The sequence below is a fragment of the Lipotes vexillifer genome, unplaced genomic scaffold (assembly GCF_000442215.2).
Source record: "Lipotes vexillifer unplaced genomic scaffold, Lipotes_vexillifer_v1.1 scaffold639, whole genome shotgun sequence".
In the NCBI taxonomy this organism is placed as follows: Eukaryota; Metazoa; Chordata; class Mammalia; order Artiodactyla; family Lipotidae; genus Lipotes; species Lipotes vexillifer.
The window spans coordinates 1,732,574-1,758,631 of NW_006786377.1; the positions used below are offsets into that span (position 1 = coordinate 1,732,574).

General features: G+C 45.2%; 1 protein-coding gene across 1 annotated transcript in view; it reads right to left on the bottom strand.

Moving 5' to 3' along the window:
- Positions 1-835: 835 nt before the first annotated feature.
- The window catches only part of ESR1 (estrogen receptor 1), a 252,905-nt gene continuing 227,682 nt past the window's right edge, over positions 836-26,058 (bottom strand). Inside the window, exons 8-9 of the mRNA XM_007458744.1 lie at positions 5,916-6,099; positions 836-1,452 (exon numbers count right to left, since the gene is read on the bottom strand). Coding sequence (XP_007458806.1) covers positions 1,218-1,452; positions 5,916-6,099 — 419 coding nt within the window. The 3' untranslated portion in view covers positions 836-1,217. The remainder of the gene's footprint in view (positions 1,453-5,915; positions 6,100-26,058) is intronic.

A 26,058-nucleotide genomic window follows, 5' to 3' on the forward strand; every position in this document is an offset into this window, starting at 1 on the left:
TGCAGTATGGGGTCTGCCAGTAGTACTCCTAAGTGGCTGCAGCCTGTGGCAGGGCCACCCTGAGCCTCACAGTTTTATCCAGTTTCTGCCCTGCTTTCCTCTTTGGTCTCTAGTACCTACAAGAATCATGCACATTTACTATTAACCCCACTGCTCCAGGGCTAAAAGTGTCACCAGGGTGCCTGCTCATTTAAACTGCCCTTGGTCATAGCCTGGGCACTACACCTAATTCACCTTGTAAGTTACACACCAGGAAGAGCCAAGCAGAGCGCCCTCTGCTGATAAGAGTGAGATCACACCAGAACAGGTCCTGAAGCCCATTTACTGCAAGTCCTGGGGGGAGAGGGCTTTCTTTTATAAAATGAAAAAAAAAAAAAAAAAAACAAGAATTTATCTCTCACAAAGGAACTGGTGTATGTGGAGGTGACTTAACTGGGATCAACTTGCTGTTTTCCACGGGTCCATGGGAAGCAAGAATTAACTGGAACCCATGACCTATACCTAGTGCTCTCAAAAGCTAATGGTAAAGCATTCAGCAAATCTGAAGGTGCAGTGTATTTAGTTGACAAAGTCTTGACAATTAGGGGCTCTTCTTTCCCTGTGTGCATCTTGTATTCCTATAGGGGAAGTGGGTGCACAATCACCAGATATTCTGCTACAGCCATGCAACAGAGCAGAAGCTTTAAGGTCTGACTTTACTAAAATGGTATGTTACTATAGGAATACAAGAGGATGTTATAATGAACCCTGGACCTAGCTTTCTCCAAGTCAGCAATTAAAGGAGCCACTTCCAATTCTTTCCTGTGGCTTATGCTTAAATAAGATCCATTAAAAAGTGCTTCACATTCACGGAGGTGAAATGTCCACTCTCCAGGCCTTGGGTCACAAGTAGCTAAAGTGCACAGTCATCTGAGCCCAGCTCGTAGACGGAGCTCAGTCATGAACCACTAAGGGAATCCTCATGCTGAGTAAGGTAGCAAAGGGAGAGAGAGAGAGCTGTTAACAAAGAAAGTAGCCCTGGAATAATCCCTTTGGCTGTTCCCAAAAGAAGGTGTGCCACTTAGAACTGAGCAAGCAAATGAATGGCCACCCATATTAGAAAGCCAGCGCTGGGTGCATGCCAGAGTGTGTGCAGGGTCAGAAGTCGGCTAGAGTGATGCATGATGTCGATAAAGTGCGACAGGGATTCTCAGAACCCTGGGGGAGCCGCGGAGCTCTCAGACTGTGGTGGGGAAATTCTCTGCCTCCCCGGTGATGTAATACGTTTGCAAGGAATGTGATGAAGTTGAGCCAGCGGTGGCCAGCTGGCTCTGGTTCACGTCCTCCGTGGGTGCACTCCCGAAATTGGCTGGGGCGTGCAGGCGGTGGGCATCCAGCATCTCCAGCAGCAGGTCATAGAGAGGCACCACATTCTTGCACTTCATGCTATACAGATGCTCCATGCCTTTGTTACTGTGGGTGGGAAGACACAGACAGGACCACTTTAGACCATCCCCAGATCCAGGACTGCTGAAATGCCGAGGAAGGGGAAGTAAGAAAAACCCCAGCGACAACTGATACGCCAACCTTTCTTCCTATTTAAAAAGCCAGTTTAGGATTTACTGTGCAGGTGAATTTCTTTCCCTCTATCACAATTACATCTAAAAAGAGAACAGATGAGATAGGCTACCATGTAGGAAAGAGTTTTTACTTTTTAATTTAATTAATTAAAATTTATTTTTAAATTGTCATTTTACTTTATTTTTTATTAATTTTTCTTGGAATATAGCTGCTTTACAATGCTGTGTTAGTTTCTGCTGTACAGCAAAGTGAATCAGTTACGTATACACATATCCCCTCTTTTTTAGATTTCCAGGAAAGAGCTTTTTAAATGTGCGATAAACCGTTCAAGAAGTTCCCTTGCTTCAAACTGTTCGGTTGCTTCCCATGTAACTCAGAATAAAATCTAAATTTCTGTCCGTGCTATGCAAGGTCCAACTGACATGGCTTGTCCTGCCTCTCTCCCTAACCCACTCCCTTTAACCACCCTAGTTTTCATGCTGGCCCTAAAGAAACAAAGCAAGACTTCCAGACTTAGGGTATCTGCACTTGCTGTCCCCCCACCTGGATGAACTTCTCCCCAGATCTTCGAATGCCACCTGCTCTGAAAGGCCTTCCATGACCCCAGTGGCATTCGGCTCAAGACCCTGCAGGTTTAGCCGTTGGCTTTCATGTTACTGTTTTTCTCCCAGCACTATGACAACCTGACATTCTCCTATGAATGTATGTCTTGTATGTATGTTTATTCTTGTTCCATAAGCATGTGCGCACACACACACACACACACACACACACACACACACACACACCCACACACACACACACACCCACACACACACACACACCCACACACACACACACACCCACACACACACACACACCCACACACACACACACACCCACACACACACACACACCCACACACACACACACACCCACACACACACACACACCCACACACACACACACACCCACACACACACACACACCCACACACACACACACACACACACACACACACACACACACACAGACAACCCACATCCCAACACACACTGTGCAAGTTCAGTGAGGGGCTGCAGTTTGTCCATCCCGTAGGTCTCCAACAGTGGCAAGAACTGGTAAATGCTCAGAAAATATGGGCTATAGATGGACCTAGGGAAATGCATGTAAATGGTGCTTCTCCTTTTACCACTCTTGCCCCGACCCCCAGCCCCGTCCTCCACCAGCTACATCTCTGCTCTGTCCCCACAACACTACCACCAGGAAAAAAAACCCCACTATTCCCTAGCTTGACATTTCTTTAAAACGAATCATGGATCATGAGTAGACAGACCAAGAACATCCTAAAAAATATTTGCATTTTCAGTAGGGGAAAAGTCAGCCCTACCTGGAGACGCGCCATGAAAACACAGCATCAAAGTGATTCGGGCCATATAACACAACCACCTAAATTACGTTTTTCAGTGGGATTTTGTTTTCTTGGTTTTGTTTTAATTTAAAATGCTGTTAAAGTTAAATGCCCCTGGATCTGACACCGTCTTCCTCTTGCAACCTAATGAATCACATTTACCATCCGATGAAATCTGGTGTTAAATGCTCTGAATAACAACATATGGCTGGGGCCAAGCTTAACACAACAGAGTTCCGTGATTCAGATTGGCTGTAATGAGGCACCATAATATTGTTGTTCGTGTGTGTGTGTGTGTGTGTGTGTGTGTGTGTGTGAGAGAGAGAGAGAGAGAGAGAGAGACAGAGAGAGAGTGAGAGAGAGAAACCTCAAAGCTTGCAATAGAATAGCAACTTCTCTCCAGCTTGTCACACAACTCAAACAGGAACTCTCGCCGCCATGGCCCTTGGCCATGTGTTGCCACTAAAACTAGCAAGGCCTGTCTATGCAGTGCAGATATACTTGGTATTAACTAATTAGGCTGTGGCTAATGCTGACAAGCAGTTAATGGATTTGAAAATTCAGCAATTCCTACCAACAAAAAAAAAAACCTTCATCTGTGATACATGGTTTCTACATCAGTGAAATTCCTAGCTTGGAGTAGAGCTAATATATTTTCTTCAAGGGGAAGGTTACTCTCTCGGTCAGGAAATTTGGTAGGGGATTATGTTATTCTGATCTATCCCCCTCCTCCCTATGTGTAATATTCATCAAAAGAAATGGATGGGAAAGGACTGAAAATGTGTACTCCAAATGCAGTCACCTACTCAACTTGGCCAATGTGAGTCCTTCATCTGTGACACAGGGATTCTTGGGGACTCCCTAAGAACAGAGACTGCAGTCACTTTCTCCCCAACTTTGGCAAGTGAAAGCCATCATTTGTGAATTTCAAATTCATAGGAAAAACCTCAGGTAATTTGTTCATTCATTCATTTATTCACTCATTCACTCAGTAATAATGTTGTGAGCATATACGACATGTAAGACTTCATATACGGCACTGTGGGACATACAAAGAAAGAAAGATACATTTATTTTCTCAAGAAGCTAACAGTTGGCAAAGTTATCTCCAGAAAAGGAGGCACCTGGGACTTTGATGGGATGAACTTCTTGCCATTTGACTCAGTCTCAAGGTCTGAAGACCCCTTAAAAATTAATCTAACTCTTTCTAGACACCTTGGCCCTTCCCTCATAGCCACTAAGAAACAGAATCTCTTTATCATTCCTGGGGTTCTGGTGTAAGCCCAAGGTCATAGAGACTTCATCGTGCAGGAGTGTCATCACTTCACCTCACTGTTGTGGCCTTTCTGGAGTAAAGAATCCGATACTTTCTCCATCTCTTCCCTGCAGGCTGGGTTCTGTTCACGGGAATGGTACCCACTAAGCCTCTGGACAGCCATTTAGAATGGAAACAAGGCCACTTTTACCTTCTGGCACAGAAAGGCTCTATTTCCTCTGCTATCGTCCTTCTACAGAAAATATTTATTGAGTAGTTACTACGTGCCAAGCCCTATGCTAGGTGGTGCTGGGTACACAGAGTAAGCAAAATGGGTTGTGATAACTGCCTCACAGAGTTTACAGTCTAATGGTGCTGAAAGATAAAAAATGAGCAGTAACAATCAGGAAGGACAGGGTATAAATCTCACCTAGGTGTTAAGGGTCAGGAGATGCTTCCTGCAAGGAGTCATATCTAAGCTATGATAGATTAGCTTACTGTTCAGAAAGATTCACTCTCCGTGCCATGTGTCCATGATCCTTGACTTTGGGTTGTATCATGTGACTTGCTTAGCCAATGGAATGTTCGTGGACATGACTTAACTAAAAGATTAAAATGCACTTCCCCAAACAGACTCACTTTCTTGTGCCTCTGCCATCAATATGAGGAGAACATGTCCCAGCTCTCCTGGGGCTACAAGGAGGGCAAGAGGCACAAGGGGTAGTCACCTGGCCAGCCTTCAGGCCTGCAGCTAGATGCAGAGTCTCCCAGCTGTGCCATGCTTCCATCAGCTGACCCGCAGATGTGTGCATGAGCCCAGAGGAGGTAAACAGCTGCACGGCCCAACTGGCAGCCTGCAGCGGAAGTCCCCCTTGACTCAGAGAACAGCTGATTAGGGCTACAGCCCAGACTACCAGGAAGTCCTGAAAGTTAAGTAAGGCTAGAGCATAAGAAGGAATATAAGCAAAATAAATGGATTTATACTTTCATCTAAAAGCAATGGGAAGCCATTTCAAGGCTTTAAGTAGGAAAGCAATGTGATAAGATTTGGTATCAGAATGATCACACTGGCTCTACTGTGGAGAATGGATTAGAAAGGCTCTGAGTTGAAGACAGGGAGACAGGTTAGGCAGCTGGGGCAGAAATCCAGGAGGAGATGATGGTGGCTCGGGCGAGGGTAATGGTAACGGGGGTGACAAGAATGGATTGAGAGGGATGGAGGAGTCAACGTTGACCATCCACGAGGCGTTTGGACCCAGAGTCTCTCATTTAGAATTTCCACTTGTTAAGTAAGGAGAGTGTGACACAGGAACACAGGAGCACAGTAATGGATGTGCACAGTGCTTTCCGAGGACGAGTGTGCTCGCGGACTTCCCCTGCTTGGCTGGGGCCGAGTGAACAACCAGACGGGACCCTCGTCCACTGAGCTGCATGCTGCACACTCTTCCCGGGCTTAGGATCTTGCGCATGCGCCAAAGTGAGCGAAAGTATCATCTCCTGTCTGCAGGCTTCTCTGACACCCGCCCACACCCCAGAATGAGTTACTGCCTCCCTCTGCTATCCTCCCACAGCCTTTATGCTATGTGCCGGGAACCGTCCCGAGTGTGTTATCTGTTCTCAGGCGTCAGCCCTTCCTGGGCCAGCTGTAGCATATTGTTGGGGGCTTGATTGCTTTACGTCTCTCCCATGGGAAACCCAAGGACGCCTCACCTCATGTGCCTGATGTGAGAGAGGATGAGGAGAAGCTGGGCCAGACGCCGGTGCTGCTGCTGCAGAGTCAGGCCCGCTTTGGCCATCAGATGGATCAAGGTGTCTGTGATCTTGTCCAGGACACGGTGGATATGGTCTTTCTCTTCCAGAGACTTCAGGGTGCTGGACAGAAATGTGTACACTCCTGAATGTGCAGAGAGAGAGCGAGAGAGAGAAACTCAAAGAGGGTGAGGTCCGGGAAGCTGGGCATGTGTGTGGGACGGAAGACTGAGCCAGTGGCCCTCCCCCCCACCCCGCCCCCGCCCCCGCCCGGCAACGGGGAAGTTCGGGATCTATTCGGTCCAGGCAACCATGCAAAATTCCTTAGGAATATACGTGTGTGAGAGCACACGTTTAGGAAACTCATGTGGCCCCCTGTGTGGGAGCCAGTTTCCAGGATTTGTCATCAAGCGCCCGGCAAGGGAAGTTCGGGATCTATTCGGTCCAGGCAACCATGCAAAATTCCTTAGGAATATACGTGTGTGAGAGCACACGTTTAGGAAACTCATGTGGCCCCCTGTGTGGGAGCCAGTTTCCAGGATTTGTCATCAAGATTCCCTGGAAAGGCACTGTTCGCCTTGGGGCCATGGTGGTTAACACCAGCCACCTCTCCTCTGACACTCCTGTCACCAACGCTAACTATCCTGTAAACGCTGATGACAGGAGGCATTATTGTTCCTTTTCACATGAAGAAACCGAAGGGCAGAGAGCTGCATTAACCTGCTGAGCAAACTCGACAGGATGGAGCAGAGCTGACAATGAGCCAGTGTGCTGACTGTACATCCGGTTTTATAAGGGAGACGCTAAGTTAGAGACACGTGACCTCTCGGTGAGGTGCACAGAGAGAGCAAAAGTGATTTGCTAAGTGACTGACAGGCAATTTTTAATTTGCTGTTACAGTTCAGGTCAGCTTTGGGGCCTTCGTACTTTTCATCCTCAGCTGAAAGGTTTATGATGGGAGGGTAGAGTGGACCCCGGGAAGTGCTGTATTTCACTGTTTTTTTTTTCCCCCCTCTTGCCTGTCTTCTGGTAATAAATCCTGCTCTCGGGGCCACAGGTAGACTCAAGGCTGAAATTAGACAATCAGGTCACTCTATCCTTTTGGATAGTATTAGCCCCGAGACAGACAATCAGAGCTTTTTCTGAGCTTGTATATGGAAGTTGTGGGCGGAAGTTCCTTCCTCTAGGGTGGAGGCCCTGGGAGTATGAGAATGTGGGACTTGTAAGCGCCATCTTCCAGGTACGTGGAGCTCCCCCTGCAGAACGGAGCCCAGCAACAACCAGCAGAGGTGATAGTTACGCGGGGGAGGCAGGAGGGGGGAGGGGAGGGAAGGGAGAAATCCTGGTTCCTGTCATAAGGTCCTGGTTCTTACTTTTTTCATTTGACCTTAGAGCTTCCATAATGTCCTTTCTAACACATGAATCCATAAGTCCCCTGTTTGCTTAAGATAGTGTTAGTTGGGTTTCTGTCACTTGCAACTGAAAGAATCCTGACTCTTTGACTTAAGTTGTGAGCTCAGCCCAAGGAGCAGAGGAAGGTGAGTGATTAGGAGGTGAGAAGTACTGAAAGCAAAAGGAGGGCAGGATGGAGTATTCTTGTCTTGGGACCACAACGATGGCTGTTCTATCAAGCAAACACTGCAGAAATCAGCTCATCCTACCCGAACGCATCATCTCGCAGGGCGCAGATGACGCGCTATTTTTCTCAAGATATATGTCTACTTAGCAACATTTTTTTTGGTCGTACGAGCCCACTGGCCCACCCATAAGTGTATTTCTTCTCCTCCCCTCCCCCCATCCTCACTGGTATTTTCAAGTTAAAGGCCCCCAAGTTTATCAGTCCCCGACTTCGTACTTGTGACGCAGTGACGAGTTACTGCTCACACAGCAGCCTGTAGGTCGGGAATGGGGAAAACACTCACACAGAGGAACTTCCAGTAAATACAGTTGCAATTGCCTGGAATGGAAAAGGGCTAATATTTAAAACAAATACAACAATAGCAAAACCAGAACGGTCAGGCTCTTGGCTCACAGGCAGAATAGAAGGATATAGTTTTGATGCCCGGAGGCACCCTGATCCAGAGGAAACTGAGCACAGAATGAGTGAGCAGCGGACAGGCAGTGGGATAAGAAAGAAATTGCTGGATTACTTATGTTCCGTGTGGGCTTCTGATAAAGACTGTGTCCACTAGAAAAATGGGCAAATGTCTAGTGGCCTTGGTGTTGGCCAGGAGGTAACGGATGGCAAGGGAGGTGTGTGCCAGTGGGTTGGGGGGGGCGGGGGTCAGGGGCAGCCTCTCCAGAGCCCCACGGCCATGCCTCTCCCTGCCCTCAGGTCATCACACACATTCTAGCCTCGCGTCACTCAGAGGCCCTGCGTCTGGCTGGATGTCCTGGGAACCTGCCCAGGCCACAGAGCTGAGTTAATCCAACTTGGATGATGTGTTTTCTACCAAATTCCTTTTTTGTTACCACCCAGGATGCTGGCCTCGTTCATCAATAATCCCATTCTTGTTCATGGAAACCACAGAACCAAGGAGCTTCCATGTCCCCGTGTGGGAAGGTGACACTCGGCGGCATCTACTTGTGTGCACAGGGTGAGGGCACCCTGTGCAGAATCACGGGCGTCCTGAGGGCCCGCGTTGCACTCTGCCCTCTCCTGTGGAGGTAAGAGCCTTGGCACTCAGGCTCTGGGGACTGTGGGTTTCCCTTGTGCCACTGGTTCCCCATCCTCCCATGGGCTCCCCCCTCCCGCATGCTCACATTGAGAACCTACTGTGTGCGGACAGTGTGTCATGAGATAGGGATTCCAAGCCTTATTTTCTTTTAAGCATTAATGTCTTAAGAGCAGCTATTGCCTGTGGAGGAAGGATTGTCTTCACACTGTCTCTCGGGATGCAAGCCATTCTCAGAACAAGCCTGTTTTTCTAGTCCTGTTTTGGCACCAACACAGCTTATCATCTCATCCTTGCGAGATGCTTCCTAGCCGTGCAAATATACTTTGAAATAAATACACAGTCCTGTTGAAATGCCAATAATTGACAACTGCAGCCATCTTCCTTTGGGGCTTTTCTGGCAAAACACGTGGTCTGTGTTTGCTGCCTTTTGCCCCTAAGGGGCCGGTGGAGAGAAACAACAGAAATCCGAATTCCCAGAATGCTTCAGGTGCTCTGGCAAAAGCCAAACAGGGTTCCCGGTAATTTCCATATCCCAGGTGGTCCCTGCCACCCTGGACAGCTGCGCCAGTGTTCCCAGCAGCACGGAGCCAGTGATCAGACAGTGCGAGCCTTCAGAAAGAGTCTTACAACAAGGCAGGCTTTTGCAACTCCCCGGGCTGCTCCAAATCCCAAAGATGGAAAAAAACAATCTGTATGTCATTATCCGTCTTGAAGTGCTGTTGGCAGATCTGAGCCTCTGCATATTCTGAATCTTGCAGCCAACATTGGGAGCTTTTAGGAAGAGCCTATGGAGAAAGCGGGTGGCAGAAAAGAACGGGGAGTGGGACTGCATGGGCCCCCCATAGACGCGAGATGTCAGCCTCTCTCCCTCTCTGGCTCTCAGTGACCGTTGCCCTTGCTCTCTCCCTCCTTCTCTTTCTCTGCCTGGACACTCTGTTCCTTCTTTCCTCCTTTTTGCTCCATCCCACAGGAACGCCCTTGCTACCCCTCATCACTTCTCCAGATGATGGAGTCTTCTGGAGGCTGGAAGAATGCAGATATGGACATGGTAGTGCATGTGTGCATGTGACTGTGTCCAGAGGAAACAGTAGCACAGCCCAGGGCCCTGCTCGCCCGGCTACTGACCTCCACTGAGGTAACTGTTCCCGGAGAAGTGAGGAAGGCTGAGGCTCACCAGATGCTTGAGGACAAAGTTTCAAGTAAGGCCATTTTCTGTTTTGTCTTTTCCAGAAGGAAGAATGTGACAATGGACCGTGGGACAGTCATTCCATCTATAGCAGCTTGACCAGAAAAGCAAAGGGAATGACTCAGAGGAAAAAGAGAGTGAAGAAAACTCCTCAAACCCACAGCTGTAAGTGGTCTAGGCCAGAAAGCTGCCGCTCAGCTGGAATAAAAAAGAGCTGCTTTTTGGATCTGGCTCACGGACGACCCAGGGATTCATCAGCAGGTCAGCCTTGAAGGTGGGCTGCTGGGAATGGCTTCCACAGCCAGACGGTGTGCGCTCATAACTGCCTTCAAGGCTGACAGTTTCACGAGCACTGCGTCCGTTGTAGCCTTCACCTCTGACTGCGGCTTCTCCTCCTGGGGCTGCTGGTCCTGGTGGGGTGTTGGACAGCTCATGGCCACTGAGGCCACTTAATGGGAAGGGCTGAGCTGGATGTCCCATGCGCGGGACAGTCCCAAACAATGAAGGATTTTTTTTTTCTTTTTTTTTGTGGTACGCGGGCCTCTCACTGCTGTGGCCTCTCCCGTTGCGGAGCGTAGGCTCCAGTTGTGCAGGCTCAGCGGCCACGGCTCACGGGCCCAGCCGCTCCACGGCATGTGGGATCTTCCCGGACCGGGACACGAACCCGCGTCTCCTGCATTGGCGGGCGGACTCCCAACCACTGCGCCGCCAGGGAAGCCCGGGAGCCTTCTTTTTGTTAATTATGTCTGTAATATATTAAGAAACAGCCAGGGTTCTGATTTTCCTATTCTTCAGTCAATTACTACCTTTCTGAGGTCAAGAAGAAGACAGTCTGAAGAGACAACGTGATGGAAAATGTGCAGCGCATCTAATACGAAGGGGTTTGTTCACAAGGTTCCATGCGGAACTCCTAGTGCAGGTGAGCTAGCCTGGTCTCAGGAGGCCTTGAGGGTTTCACTTTTTTCCCAGAAAAGGCAGGTTAAAACATTCTGGCTGAATTTGTTTCCCTGCATCTCACCTTTTCTAACCTGGCATTTCAAAGACAACGGAGCAACAACGCAGAGCAGGGAGTGGCTCTTTACACACGTTGGGGCAGATTTATTTTCCAAAAATGACCACAACAGTATCTCCCATCTGACATGCGTCTCTACGACGTGATCCTGGCACCCCTGTCATGGAGATGTGGGGGTGTTGGCCCTCCCTTGAGTCTGGGTGGACCCATGACTTGCTTGCAATCAGTAGAATGGAATAGAAGTGACGCCACCTGGCTTCTAATGTACGACATGCCTGTCATACAAGGCATAGAGCTTCTGCCTGTCATCTGGGCTTCTGCCTGACACTTGCTTCTGGAGCCCTCACCGCCTTGTAAGGGGTACAGTGCAACAGGTAGTGAAAAGGCCAAGGCCACAGATAAGCATCCGAGTGGACAGCTCCAGCTGATGTCCCAGCCAACAGCCAGGATCAATCACTGGCGCGGGAATAAAGTCCTTTAAGATGTCTCTGGCCCACAACTATCAAATTACTCCCAGTGGATGACCCTCACCTGCGGCCCCAGACATGGTGGAGAAGAAACAGTCCATGCCCTCTGTGCTCTATCCAAATCCATGACTAATGGAATCCAAACCTTTTTTTCTTCTTTTAGTCATTAAGTTCTGGCGTAACTTATTACACAGCAGCAGTAAACAGAGCACACCTGGATATCTGCACCAGACATTCAGGGAGGAAAATGACCCAGAACCAGCAAATTGGAGACTAGATTCCTGATCTGAAACATCATGAGATGAAACAGCATTTGAATACCTCCTGCTCCACGTTATGAATCCTACTGCGTCTCAATGCCTTGGCCCAGCCCTGACCTTCACTCTTGTTAGTATAACGGTCAGGGCTCGAGCTCATCCTATCAGACCCTGTACACAGTTAACAATTTTCATAGGAGGCCTTTGTGCCTAACAACTGCCCAGCTGATTATCAAAATATATGGATCTTCCCTTAACTGGCAACCTCAAATATCTGCACCCTACCTTCTTATCAGAGAATAAAACGCTCAAATTCTGGGCTTCCCTGGTGGCACAGTGGTTGCGAGTCCGCCTGCCAATGCAGGGGACACGGGTTCGTGCCCCGGTCCAGGAAGATCCCACATGCCGCAGAGTGGCTGGGCCCGTGGGCCATGGCCGCTGAGCCTGCGCGTCCGGAGCCGGTGCTCCGCAATGGGAGAAACAACAACAGTGAGAGGCCCGCGTACCGCAAAAACAAACAAACAAACACTCAAATTCTCAGTTGCATAATCTTTATCGAGTGCTGGTTGTGAGAAATAGACCTTGTTGAGATGTGCCTAAAGGAGAGATTTTATGTGGAACAACTAGTCTATTTTATTTTATTTTTATTAAAAGCCAGTGGAGCTTATAATAGAATGTGTTCCCTTTGCTTTGGCCCAGCAAAGGAAACTGAGAGCCAAATTTGTGGCCCACTCCTAGCAACCGTACAGATGGACTACTGTGTGCTAATCTGACTCCTGAATTTATTATTTTCTTCACATTATTTTCCTTTTTTTCAGATTGGGTTAATTACTGCCTTACTCCCTTTGCATCACATGAAATTTAGTAAGCCATTTCTAATCCTCTGTGGAATAGGCAATGTATAAACAAAATAATGAACCGGACACCCCTCCCTGCTCTGCCAAGTTAATAAACTGAGTTAGTGTGAATACAGATGTTTATAAAAAATCATTAAACGTTCATCTGAATTAACTGCGAAGCCAGAAAAAATGACATACGACCTAAGAATATATAGTTGGTTGAATGCACATGTTCACATCATCCTGAGTTGAACAGCACTATTTAAAAACACTGTGATGCGGGCTTCCCTGGTGGCGCAGTGGTTGAGAGTCCGCCTGCCGATGCAGGGGACACGGGTTCGTGCCCCGGTCCGGGAAGATCCCACATACCACGGAGCGCCTGGGCTCGTGAGCCATGGCCGCTGAGCCTGCGCATCCGGAGCCTGTGCTCCACAATGGGAGAGGCCACAACACTGAGAGGCCTGCATACCGCAAAAAATAAAAAATAATAAGAGAAAGCCCGCATGCAGCAACGAAGACTCAATGCAGCCAAAAATAAAAAAATAAATTTATTTAAAAAAAAAAACAAAAACAAAAACCTGTGATGAGCAACACTGGCCACTGTGAAGTGACACCTTGTGTGACTATAAAGTCCACCCCTTCTTGGTGCTGGTTTGCATGTTTATCTCCAGAACCACAAAGATTCATATACATTTTTCCCCCTTTTTCCTAGATAGAGAATCAAAATGGCAAAATGGCTAATAGTTCTCACTGATTATTTTGAAAAAGATAATTAGTGTCCAAAATTACTATTTCAGAAAGATAAGTGGACATGTAGATGATACCTATTCTTTAGACGTATCAGTTCCATCATTTCAAGTGAGCTCTACAGTAGATAAAAATTGTGGTGAAAAAGTATCACATGACTGTGACAGGCTTATCTAATTTCTCCTTAATAGAGCCTTGGGAAAGGACGTATTAAGTTGCAAAAAGGAGACACAGAATTCCAGAATTATGAATTTAAGTTCAGTGTTTTTCAAACCATTTTGAGAATCAAAATCTTTTTAAAAGCGTGAACTTCATGTGAAACATTCACATAGTTTATAAACTGAATGAAGTCAAACTTCTCTGATTAAAGCAGGAGAAAGGGAGAGGGGGAGACTGGAGCCTGCTCACTTAGCACCCCCTCCTCAGCCTCATGTCCCCATCCTCTGGTGACCAGAGGCTCCTTCTGAAACATGAGGCTCTAGCAGAAGGTTTAAAAAGCACTGATCTCGGGCTTCCCTGGTGGCGCAGTGGTTGAGAGTCCGCCTGCCGATGCAGGGGACGCGGGTTCGTGCCCCGGTCTGGGAAGATCCCACATGCCGCGGAGCGGCTGCGCCCGTGAGCCATGGCCGCTGAGCCTGCGCGTCCGGAGCCTGTGCTCCGCAACGGGAGAGGCCGCAACAGTGAGAGGCCCGCATACCGCAAAAAACAAAACAAAACAAAGCAAAACAAAAAAAGCACTGATCTCAGGATGATGCAAAGTCAAGCCAAAGACTGGGAGAAAATATTTGCAAAAGACACCTTTGCTAAAGGGCTCTTAGCAAAATATTCAAAGAACTTGAATCTCAACAAAAAGAAAACCAACAACCCAATTAAAAAATGGGCAAAAGACCTGACACTTCACTGAAGAAGATACGGAAATGGAAAATAAGTATAGGAAAAGATGCTTCACATCATATGTCAGTAGAGAACTGAAAACTGGAACAACAGTGAGATATCGCTACACGTCTATTAAAATGGCCGAAATCTAAAACACTGACATCAGCAAATGCTGGCAAGGATGTGGAGCAACAGGAACTCTCACTCATTGCCGGTAGAAATGAAAAATGGTGTAGCCACTTTGGAAGACAGTTAGGCAGACTTTTACAAAACTAAACATACCCTTTCTATATAAGCCAGCAATCACGCTCCTTGGTATTTACCCAAATGAGTTGAACATTCATGTCCACACAAAAACCTGCACATGGATACTTATAGCACCATTAATCATAATTGCCAAAACTTGGAGGCAAGATGTCCTATAGTAGGTGAATGGATAAACTGTGGTACCTCCAGACAATGGAATATTATTCAGCACTAGGAAGAAATGACACCACAACTACTGAAGCCCACATGCTGCAACTACTGACGCCAGTGCACCGAGAGCCTGTGCTCCACAACAAGAGAAGCCACTGCAATGAGAAGCCCGTGCACCGCCACGAAGGGTAGGCCCCACTCACCACAACTAGAGAAAGCCCACTCACAGCAATGAAGACCCAGTGCAGCCAAAAAAAAAAAAAAAAAAAAAAAAAAACGAGCTATCAAGCCATCAAAAGACATGGAAAAATCTTAAATTCATATTACTGACTGAAAGGAGCCAATCTGAAAAGACTACATAATATATGTTTCCGACTACATGACATTCTAGAAAAGACAAAACTAAGAAGGCAGTAAAAAAAAGAATCAGTTGTTTTCAGGGGTTAGGGAAATGGGTGGGTTGAATCGTCAGAGCACAAAGGATTTTTAGGGCAGAATGTCCTAAATGTCCTAAATAACATACAGAGTGGAAACTCCTCTGTACAATACTATACTGATGGATACATGTCATTTTACATTTTTTTAAAACCCATAGAATGTACAACATCAAGAGTGACCCTTAATGTAAACTATAAACTTTAGGTGATAAAGGTATGTAAACGTTAAGTTCATCGATTCTAACAAATACACCTCTCTGGTGTGGGATTTTGATAATGAGGGAGACTGGGGGTGCCGTGGAGGGGGGCAGGTTACATGGAAAATCTCTGTACCTTTCCCTCAGCTTTGCTATGAAGCTAAAACTGCTCTAAAAATAAATTCTACAAATAAATCAACAATTTTGTTAATTTTTAAAATTGAAGGATAGTTGATTTACAATATTGTGCCGATCTCTGCTGTACAGCAAAGTGACTCAGTTATACATATAGACATTCTTTAAGTAAATAATTTTTAATGTGTAAAGGCCCCCTACTGATCCACTCATTAATTTACTTGTTGGGAAACAGAGGCTCAGAGAGGTTAAGGAACTGGGGCTAGTGGATGCTACTGCTGGGAGGGTTTTCAGACAGAACAGCAAGGCTGGACTTGCCTGAGGTCACCCTGTGGGTAAATAAAGGGCAGAGTTGGAACGAGCACCCAAATACCCCTCACTCCCGGGCAGTAATGAAAGGCTACACAAAGAATTTCCTAACTTCAAGGTTTGTGAGAAACTAGAAATGACCGCCAATAGCCTCGCCTCCAGAGATATTTGAGAAAACTAATAATCTTCCTGGAATGATTTCGGAGCACTCCAGATTTTCCAAACAAGGTGCAAGATGGTGTGAAGAGGTGCTGGTGGACCCAGGCATCTTCTAAGAGTCTCTTTAATTAAGGACATTTACCAAAATGTTAACAATGATTACTTTTGTGCAGTGAAATTATGATTACTTGGGAGATTATTTTTCTTGGTGGCTTTTCTGTATTTTCCAAGTTCTCTGCCTGAGGCATGTATGCCTTTCGTAATCTGGTGGAAGAAAATGCTATTGAAAATACAAAATCAAAGTGCCTTTCATTTCTATTATTTCACAAGCTTTGTCAATGCCTGGACTGATGAGAGGGAAACAGAGCTGGTGATGGATATTCCAAGGACTAAGGAGCTTGCTGTAGGGATATTACTATTTTCATAATATTGCTATCATCCCTAAGGCTGTTCACGTTTCTGAAACTCTTCAAGGTTTGCCATTTCGGCAGAAAAGGGAACTAACAAATTTGTTACTAAAGCTTCGGAGAAAATTTTTCTTAGTTGGAAACACCTGCGACATGTCATCAGTAACCTGAGCTACTTATCTAAGTACAGAAAAGATCAGCTTTGTCCCACGAGGACTGGCAAGTTGGAACGCAAAGGAAGCAGAGCATTAAGGTCTTACTAGAAGGTGCTGAGTGCTTGGCTTTCACTGAACGCGAAGGTTATATTATCTCACTCAGAGTAACATCCGCTCTACCAAAAGTAAGGGCTTCACCATCAAGATGAAAAAGGAAAGGTCGTGTCAATCACACAATGCCCCAGAACCCAGAGCAAATGAAATCTTTGGAGGAGCAGGTTGTCCTTCCCGAGATGAGTTTTTAAAGGGAGGTTCACTTACGGCCATTGAAGCTCTTGTCTTTCTTTTTATAAATATCCCTCAGTAAAAACAGTGGCAAAGGGACCAAAGGCAGAGGGTAAGATACTAAATGCCAACCCTCTGTGCATCCTGACTGCTTAGAATAAGAGCAGTTCACCAGCACAGTGTCTGTGCAAGTCATAAAATTTAAAAATGACATGAGAAGCGCCTATATAGATAATAGATAATAATAGATTATCTATAATAGATAATAAAATAAACAACATTCTCTGAAGCGATAATTTGCTTCCAAAGGAGAGAACTTGGGATGTTTGTAATATGATGTTTATAACATGTCCTGTGTAGAAATTCCTGCCTGGGAATTTCACAGCTGAGGGCAGTAGCTGGGCTGGAGGGAGCTGTCTGCATCACTGCCTCTGAGGCGGATGCACCCACGTCTGTCTTCCACATGCATGAAAAGGTTACATTTATGTAAAAGTGTAATTTGATAAAGTTTTCTGGGGCAGTAGGCAATACGCATCAAGAGACAATGATATTTACACTCTTTCACCCAGCAAATCCACTTCGCGAAACATTATCCAAAGTCATAATCACAAGCAGGCAAAAGACAATTATAAGAAAGTCATAATCAAGCAGGCAAAAGACAATTATAAGAATGCAAAACAAGCGTTGTTTATAATAACAAAAGCGAGAAGTCACTTGTGTTTAACAATATCAGATTCGTTAAATAAATGATCTTATATCTTCATGAATGATTATGGCAGCCATTTAAAGTCTTATTTTTGTTTATTTATTTATTTATTTATTTTTATTTTTGGCCGTGCGGCTTGTGGGATCCTAGCTCCCCGACCAGTGATTGAAACTGCACCCTTGGCAGTGAAAGCTCAGAGTCCTAACCATAGGACAGCCAGAGAATTCCCTAAAATCTTATTTTTAAAGAGAGTACATGTGTATGATCCTAATTAACACAGGTAAATCTAAAGATGAATATATATACACACAGTACGAAAAGAAAAGAAAATAGTTTTGAACACAAATTAAGTGTTAGTCTAAAGTAGGCACTGTATTGTAAAAGCTAACCTGTATTAACAGGTAGGCACTATTATGCTCGCCACTTCATGGACCAGGAAACAGGAGCCCAAAGCGTTTAAGTAACTTGTCCAAAGTCATACTACTAAATAGCAGAAAGGGGATTTGAACTTGGAGCCAGAGTCCCTTGCTCTTAACCCTTATACTCTATTGCAGTAAGATCCATCAAAACGTCCACATGGTTGGTTAACCTCAGGTGGTTATTTCCTTAATAATATATTTTGTTATTCTAAAATTAACTAAATTTAACATATTTTTGTAATCATAATTTTATTTTTAAAAAGAACAGTCCTGAAGTCAGAAAGAGAAAAACATATACCGTATTCTAACGCATACATATGGAATCTTAAAAAAAAAATGGTACTGATGATTCTAGTTGCAGGGCAGGAATAAAGAGATAGACATAGAGAATGGACTTGAGGACATGGGGTGGGAGGGGGAAACTGGGGCTAAGTGAGAGTAGCATCGACATATATACACTACCAAACGTAAAACAGATAGCTAGTGGGAAGCAGCCGCATAGCACAGGGAGATTGGCTTGGTGCTTTGTGACCACCTAGAGGGGTGGGATAGGGAGGGTGGGAGGGAGACGCAAGAGGAAGGAGATATGGGGACATATGTATGCATATGGCTGATTCACTCTGGTGTACAACAGAAACTAACACAGTATTGTGAAGCAATTATAATCCAATAAAGATCTATTAAAAAAAGAACAATTCTCTTTTTATATATGTCTTTATCTTAAGATCGTGCGGTCCCTGAGGTAGAAACTGCCTTACTAATCACTGCTACTATAATCACTACTGGTATGACCATGGGGTCACTTTGATGGAGCATCCCTAGGGTCCAGGGAGCGGTCCACATGGCTCACTTTATGCAAACTAGTATGTAGGAACTACTACTACCTCCCATTTTACAGATGAGGCAACTAGAGGCAATTTTCCTTTCCAGCACTTAATGCCTGGAAACGTAGTAAATCCTCAATAAATGGTAGTTAAGCTAACATAGAGTAGCTTATAAATCCATGGATATCACTCAGTTCAGTGGAGGTATTGCTGTCTGTCTTATATGCCTGAAGAAAAACAAAACCTAAGAAGTAGATATAAAGTAAAAACTCAGAGAAAACAGAACCGAGGCAACCTCAGGCTACCTCAACATACCAAAGTAGCCGAAAGTGCTGAAGGAGTCTGAGGCTGATGTGGCTGGCGCTCAAGGACCAGGACCCCATGGGAGAGGCAGGGAGTTTGTTTTTCCACCTTTCTTTCAACCCAAGAGAAGCGGTCAGATGTAGCCGTGGGCCCACACATGAAAGGCCAGGCCCAGAAGTAGGTCTTCCAACTAAGTGTAGGGGTGTTTGGTTTAGACTGAAAACTTGACAGTCTGACTTTCCATTTAAATGTTTCAGGAAGCATACATATTCCAATACGGCTTTTACTTGTTCAATGAGTATCATGCAGGAAAGGAAAACCCTATTAAAAAACAATATTTTATTTCACTTCTGAGCTCAAGAAATTAGTGGGATTTTGCTGCTGTTTTCTCATGGTCTTCAGTTAAAGTGTCAACACACATTTAGATTTATAGTTCAATGTGCCAGGCATGAGGGCAGAGAGAGGGCATCTATGGCCCTTCCAAGTATAGGGCCTGAGTGTAATTCTTGTCCTATGATTAGAACAGGGAGATCCTGACACCAAAGTCTCTGCAGGATATTAGATCACATAATACTTTCCCTCTAAAAAAACAACAGATTATAATAGTAATGATGATATTAGCTCATATTTTTAAGCTATCTTGTTATGTCATGACAAACCTTTGGGTTAACAGGACAGTTTAGAATTATTATTTCTATTTTATAGTTGAGGAGACCAGTGAAGAGAGGTCCAGTGGCTTGATGAGATCCTGTTAGTTTAATGGTGGAGCCAGAACTTTCCCTCTTCCCTTTCTTCTGACTCCAGCCAAGTCCAACTCACCCTAATGACTCAGCTGAAGCATCGGTGCTCAGGTAAGGACCCTGCTGTCCATCTCTGCGGACACTCTGCTTCCCTTCATCATGACATTCCCTTATCTCATGACATTGACATGATCTGTTCATTGCCTGTGTCCCCTGCCCAAGCCAATGTGTGAAAGACAGGCCTCCATTTCCTGTCCCCAGGGCTGGGCAATGTTCTTTCTGAGCACCAGCAGTTTTTCCCCACAGTTTGCAGAATGGTTCACTTTATAATGTACTAGAAAACTAGTTTAACTTAGCAGACATTTCATCACCTACAGCAGTAGTTTTCAAACTAATTTCCACACATTGCTGAGAATTAAAAGAGGATTCTCAAAGGTCCTTAAACTGTGTCTTGGCCTTTTAAAATTGTGCGCTTTTATCTTAACAATATTCTAAAAAATATCATTAAGACATTAATTTCAGAATGTTCTATATCAGTTAGATCAAGAGTTCTCAGTCCTGGTGAGACTGAAGTCTTGGTGGGAGCTTTAAACAAATACCGATATTCACGGTTAATGATATCGGAATCTCTGGGAAGGGTCCCCGCAACAGAATTTTTTCAAAGACCCCCAGAGGATGGAAACGTGTGGAGTATTGAGATGGACCCATCTAAATAATCCACATCATCTTTGACTGTTTCCTAAGTTATATACTTTTCACCCGTGCTCATGATGGCCTTCAAGTCTAACAGTTATGTCTTAAGTATCTCAGAAAAATAAATGCAGAAGCAAACAAAATACATAAATGATGTGTTCTTGCCAAAACAGGGTGCTACAGAAGCAAAGGTTTTGCCATCCTTTTGAACACAGACAAGGGGGGAGAACAGGGTCCTCACAAGAGGCTTGGTAGACTAGCAGACAGAGATCTGCCCTAGCAGGCTGCAAAAATCAACTCAGTTTCTGCCAAAACATTATTACCAGTTTGCCTTTCAGTCTGTATTTAATTTGTGAATTTGTTTTGGTTTTGTATGTATATAAGAGCTATGAACATGGAGTTTACACTCATTCATTTACATAATGTGATTATTCATATTTAAGCAACATACAAAGAGCATTTTTTTTTTTTTTTGCGGTACGCGGGCCTCTCGCTGTTGTGGCCTCTCCCGTTGCGGAGCACAGGCTCTGGACGTGCAGGCTCAGCGGCCATGGCTCACGGGCCCAGCCGCTCCGCGGCATGTGGGATCTTCCCGGACCGGGGCACGAACCCGTGTCCCCTGCATCGGCAGGCGGACTCTCAACCACTGCGCCAGCAGGGAAGCCCCAAAGAGCGTTTTAAGTCAGCAGTGGGGTAGTCTGGGGCATTTTTCTTTTTTTTTTAATGGTCCTGCATATTATTCAAGCTTAAGAATACGGACAGGTAATTTCTGAGCCCTAGAGAATGTGGGTGAAAACGGTGGTTGAATCAAGGGCCTAGGAGACAGCTTCCCCCTTTGTCCATGTTCCTTGGAGCATAAAAGGACGGGCAGCTGCTGCTCCCTCTGAGGTTCTTGAATATGAACGGATAACTGCTCCTAATATCAGGATCATCAGAAGGATTTCCAGTCTCCCAATGGCTCCTGCCTTTGTCCCGTCCAAAGAGTTAAGACCTCCAAGTCTTCCCCAGGTTACAGGCACTTAGCTGGTTCCCCCAGTTCCTTGGAAGTTCCAAGAAGTCTCTGCAAGAAGATGCAGGACCGAATCCACCCCTCTGGGGCCTGGGACTATTCCACTCACAAGAAGGACATCTTTGCCGTGAGAATGCAATTTTTTAACCCCAAATGACCGGCGTGAAATCCCACTTCAGAATTCCCAGGCAGGAAGTTATGTATCATCTGCTAAGAAAAACGTGCCAGGGTTTTTGTATTTGGAGAGTCTACAGACTGACATTTATGTGCACATATTATTGTGCCAGGCACTAGGTGGTCATTGTTTCAATAGTCACAACAATTCTGTGTGTTAGGTATCATTATTTCCATTTTACACATGAGGTTCAGGGAAGTGGCTTATCAAAGGGCATCCATCACCCCCTAAGTAAGTGCCAGAGTTGCTTCTCTTGAATGCCTGGACTCTCTAAGACAAAGCCCTTGGTGTGCCAAGTGTTCAAGAAATTAATGGAGGCCGAGAGGCTTAAGGCCACACCATTAGGTGGGAGCAAGGAAAGACTCCAAGAGCTGTCGACTGCCTACAGAACCCATCAGCCAGTGAGGAGACAGTGAGCCACTTAGTAACTATCAAGTGCCATTTATCTCAAAATTACCACAATAAGCAGGCTCCCTGGAGAGGAAGGTTGGCGTTATAAAGAACTCAAGAGATAATACAATCAAGTCTCCACTGTGACAGCAGTGGGCAAACCTGACAAAGGAACCTTCAACTGTTAAGAATGAATGATCCTTAATGTTTACAGTCAACATATTTACACTATGTTTTTTAAATGTTTTTGCATCTAAATATAGGGACTCTGAATCATTGTCTAACTTCTACACTTAAAAATATCAGGGCTTCCCTGGTGGCGCAGTCGTTGAGAGTCCGCCTGCCGGTGTAGGGGACACGGGTTCGCGCCCCGGTCCGGGAGGATCCCACATGCCGCGGAGCGGCTGGGCCCGTGAGCCATGGCCGCTGAGCCTGCGCGTCCGGAGCCTGTGCTCCGCAACGGGAGAGGCCACAACAGTGAGAGGCCCGCGTACCGCAAAAAAAAAGAAAAAAGTATATATCAACGCAGTGAATAATTGTCTAATAATTAGCAGAGAGAAAGCAAAGAATTCAGCTCCGAGAGAGGAAACAGTCTTTGTGATGGGAGCCTGTTATAATTAATCATGATTACAAATGCTTCTCTGATGAGATTGCAGCCTCTGGTGAACATATACAAAGCAAATGGATGTCACCAACTTCAGCATCAGATGTTTCATCAAGGCATCAAGATGACAAGATATGCCATTATTAACAAAGCAGAACTAGGTGACAGACAAGAGCTGGTACCATTTTTATGTTTACACTTAATGTATATGCACCTGTAGGATATTCCATATCCTTTTTTCTTTAAATGAACACCGGGATACACACTTTAGAGATGTTGTCATAATTCTTCCTTCCTGGCATTTTACTTTCCTTTAACTTTCCACCTCGGGTTTTTAGCCCCAGTGGTTTTGGCTCTGTATTCTTCTTTAATAATCCATCAATTGAAAGAGAAATGTTGTCTGAAGATCAGTTTTGGATGAACAGGTAATCAAGGGTACAACATTTTTACAGCAGAAGACTTTCCAGGAGTAACAAACATACCTGCCAATGGTAACACCGGGATCCAGCGGGCAAAGAGTTGGAGTAATTGGAATTAGTTTGTGGGTCAGGAGAGAAAAGAAGATCCACTGTAACACAGAGGGCAGAGGAGCTGCAGTCAGGGGTCGGACAGGCTCTCCAGGGAGTCAGTTGGATAAAGTTACCTGGGAGTGAGGTACGTGAGGCTCTTCAGAATTACTGAGGCACATAAAGAATTGTGGTCAGAAAGATGTTCAGAAAATGGGAGAAATAATTATTAAATCGATCTTTTTTTTGTTTTTGTTTTTTTGTTTTTGCGGTACGCGGGCCTCTCACTGTTGTGGCCTCTCCCGTTGCGGAGCACAGGCTCCGGACGCGCAGGCTCAGCGGCCATGGCTCACGGGCCCAGCCGCCCCGCGGCATGTGGGATCTTCCCGGACCGGGGCATGAACCCCTGTCCCCTGCATCGGCAGGCGGACTCTCAACTACTGCGCCACCACAGAAGCCCTATTAAATCGATCTTGAAGGCCAAACCCAACATTCATTAGAGACTGCAGATTTATACGTATTAAGCTTTGACTCATGAATTTTTCCGAGTCTTGAAAAACACTTCCTAAATGGGCGGTGTGCTGAATGAGAGTGGATTCCGAAGGCTTTATGAGGATCACATAGATGGGGAAAGAGGATGAGAAGAAGCAGAGTCAACTGATGGTGAATGGGGACACCACAGAGTTTTCATTAAGGTCTGTCAAAATTAAGGTTCAAATAACAATCAATTACTATCCATGAGATAATCTTGCTCTAAAATTCCTCTAAATAAAATTAAATAGCACTATTTACAAAGCCTCAGGAGAACAGTTACACTCTCTATTGTTATTATTACCCTCCTGTCCTTGCATATTCTTTTGTGTGTGTGTGAATTTTATTTTATTTTTTTTAACATCTTTATTGGGGTATAATTGCTTTACAATGGTGTGTTAGTTTCTGCTTTATAACAGAGTGAATCAGTTATACATATACATATGTTCCCATATCTCTTCCCTCTTTGTCTCCCTCCCTCCCACCCTCCCTATCCCACCCCTCCAGGCAGCCACAGAGAACCGAGCCGGTATCCCTGTGCCATGCGGCTGCTTCCCACTGGCTATCTACCTTACGTTTGGTAGTGTATATACGTCCATGTCTCTCTCTCGCCCTATCACAGCTCACCCTTCCCCCTCCCCATTTTCCCAAGCCCGTTCTCCAGTAGTCTGTGTCTTTATTCCTGTCTTACCCCTAGGTTCTTCACGACATTTTTTTTTCTTAAATTCCATATATATGTGTTAGCATACGGTATTTGTCCTTCTCTTTCTGACTTACTTCACTCTGTATGACAGACTCTAGGTCTATCCACCTCATTACAAATAGCTCAATTTCGTTTCTTTTTATGGCTGAGTAATATTCCATTGTATATTTTTTTAAGCCTAGCGGAAGGGAGGCCTTTAAACTAAAAGCACTTAATTTTATTGAAAAAAAGGCATGAACTGACTCCGTTTAAGCCAGAGATTCTCATGAGTGATGATGACAGTTGTCACTGATTGAGGACCTACTATGTTCCAGGAACTGCAGTAGACACTTTATACACAGTTTCCCCTTGATCTCACAATAACCCAAGGAGATGGGCATTATTTTTTTCCCATTAATAGTCTGACATTATCTAGATCTATAGTACACTGAAAAAGATGATATGTTTCATCATGGTGGGAACAGCACGGGAAAAATGGGGACTTTCTAGGTGCTTCTGGTCATGCCCAGCAAATACGCGTCTATTAAATGACTGAATGGTCTAATACTTGTTGGCAGTTCACAGGCTGTGAGGAATAAAAAAAATTAATAGTTTATAGGAAAATTAGGACATACATGCATAAAGAACCCATCCAGGCTAAGATAAAACACTGAAAAACCAAAGAACGATGTCATTCACTTCCATATATTTGGCTTAAATTTCATGGTGGGAATTCCATAACTGATGAGTTATTGAATAAATTAATGAACTTATTGAATCAATTATTGAAATCAGTGCACCAACTGCCCAAATGCTAGATTGTAAGGTACTGGCTCTAAGAACTAAAATAGTCTGGAGAAGAAAATCTCATTATGGACTTGGGTTGTAGCAAGATTTCCTGAATGAGGTGAGATCTGAACCGGACCTGAAGAAGTTGAAATATTGGAATATTACAGAGAAGAACTGAAGTCACGCTGGGTAGCAGGAATACAGTAAACGGGCACAGAACCTCCTTCTCGGTCCTGCTCTGTAGCTCCAGCTCCATTCTCCTCTCCCACTGCTGCTGCCTCCCAGCCTTTTGCCCTGAGCTCATCTGCTCTGTTCGCATTTGCCCTACCTTGAACCCTGTCCAGCTAGTTCTCAGAATGCCTTGACACTAGCATTGATTTGGCTAGGGCATCTTTGGATTAACTAGCAATGCCTCTGTCCTTTGGTGGGGAGTATAAAAACAAACAGTGTTTGTCCTATGGATGATTAGAGGCTTTTGCAAGCAAAGTAATAAATTATTCTGTCTCAGAAATGATGAATACCTCCCACTCGCAAACAGCTGTGAAGAGGGCTTCCCCTGGAAATGTTGGCATTTGGGAGACCTTCTCAATGCTTCCAGAAAGACATTCCTAGCAGGTCCTCATAACAACCTTTCAACTCCCCTCGTGTCTCGGCCCCAAAGTCAAGGCCAATGTAAACACACCCTTCTCAGACTTTGTTGACAGGGGCTAAGCCCAAAACCCAGGGTTCCTCCATACACTGAGGTCTTGTTTCCCAGGGACCAGAAAAGTATCTTCTCGTGCAGTTTTCCTGAATCATTTCTAGCTTGGCTTCCATCAGAGATTCCAGGAATTAGAGTCACTTTGTATTTTGTCTCATGACAGGTGAAGAGCTGCCCCTGATCAGAGCAAGGAATTGGTTGGGTTTTTAGAAAAGTCCATACCTCCAGTTGCGGGAAAAACCCGTTGATGGCTGTGGTGACCCTCATATGACTGATCACTTTTTGACTCTGAAAATGGCCCTGAGCACCACACCACTGTGTTTAGGAGTCATGTTTTTTTGATTCTGTTTTTCGGGAACAATATGAGACACCAGGAGCTGTGCTCAGCGACAGATCCGCTTTTCCAAAACAGAGCTCACTTTTGGAGTGGAAAGAGCGATTTCACTTTTCCCAAGTTGAGAGACGGCTTC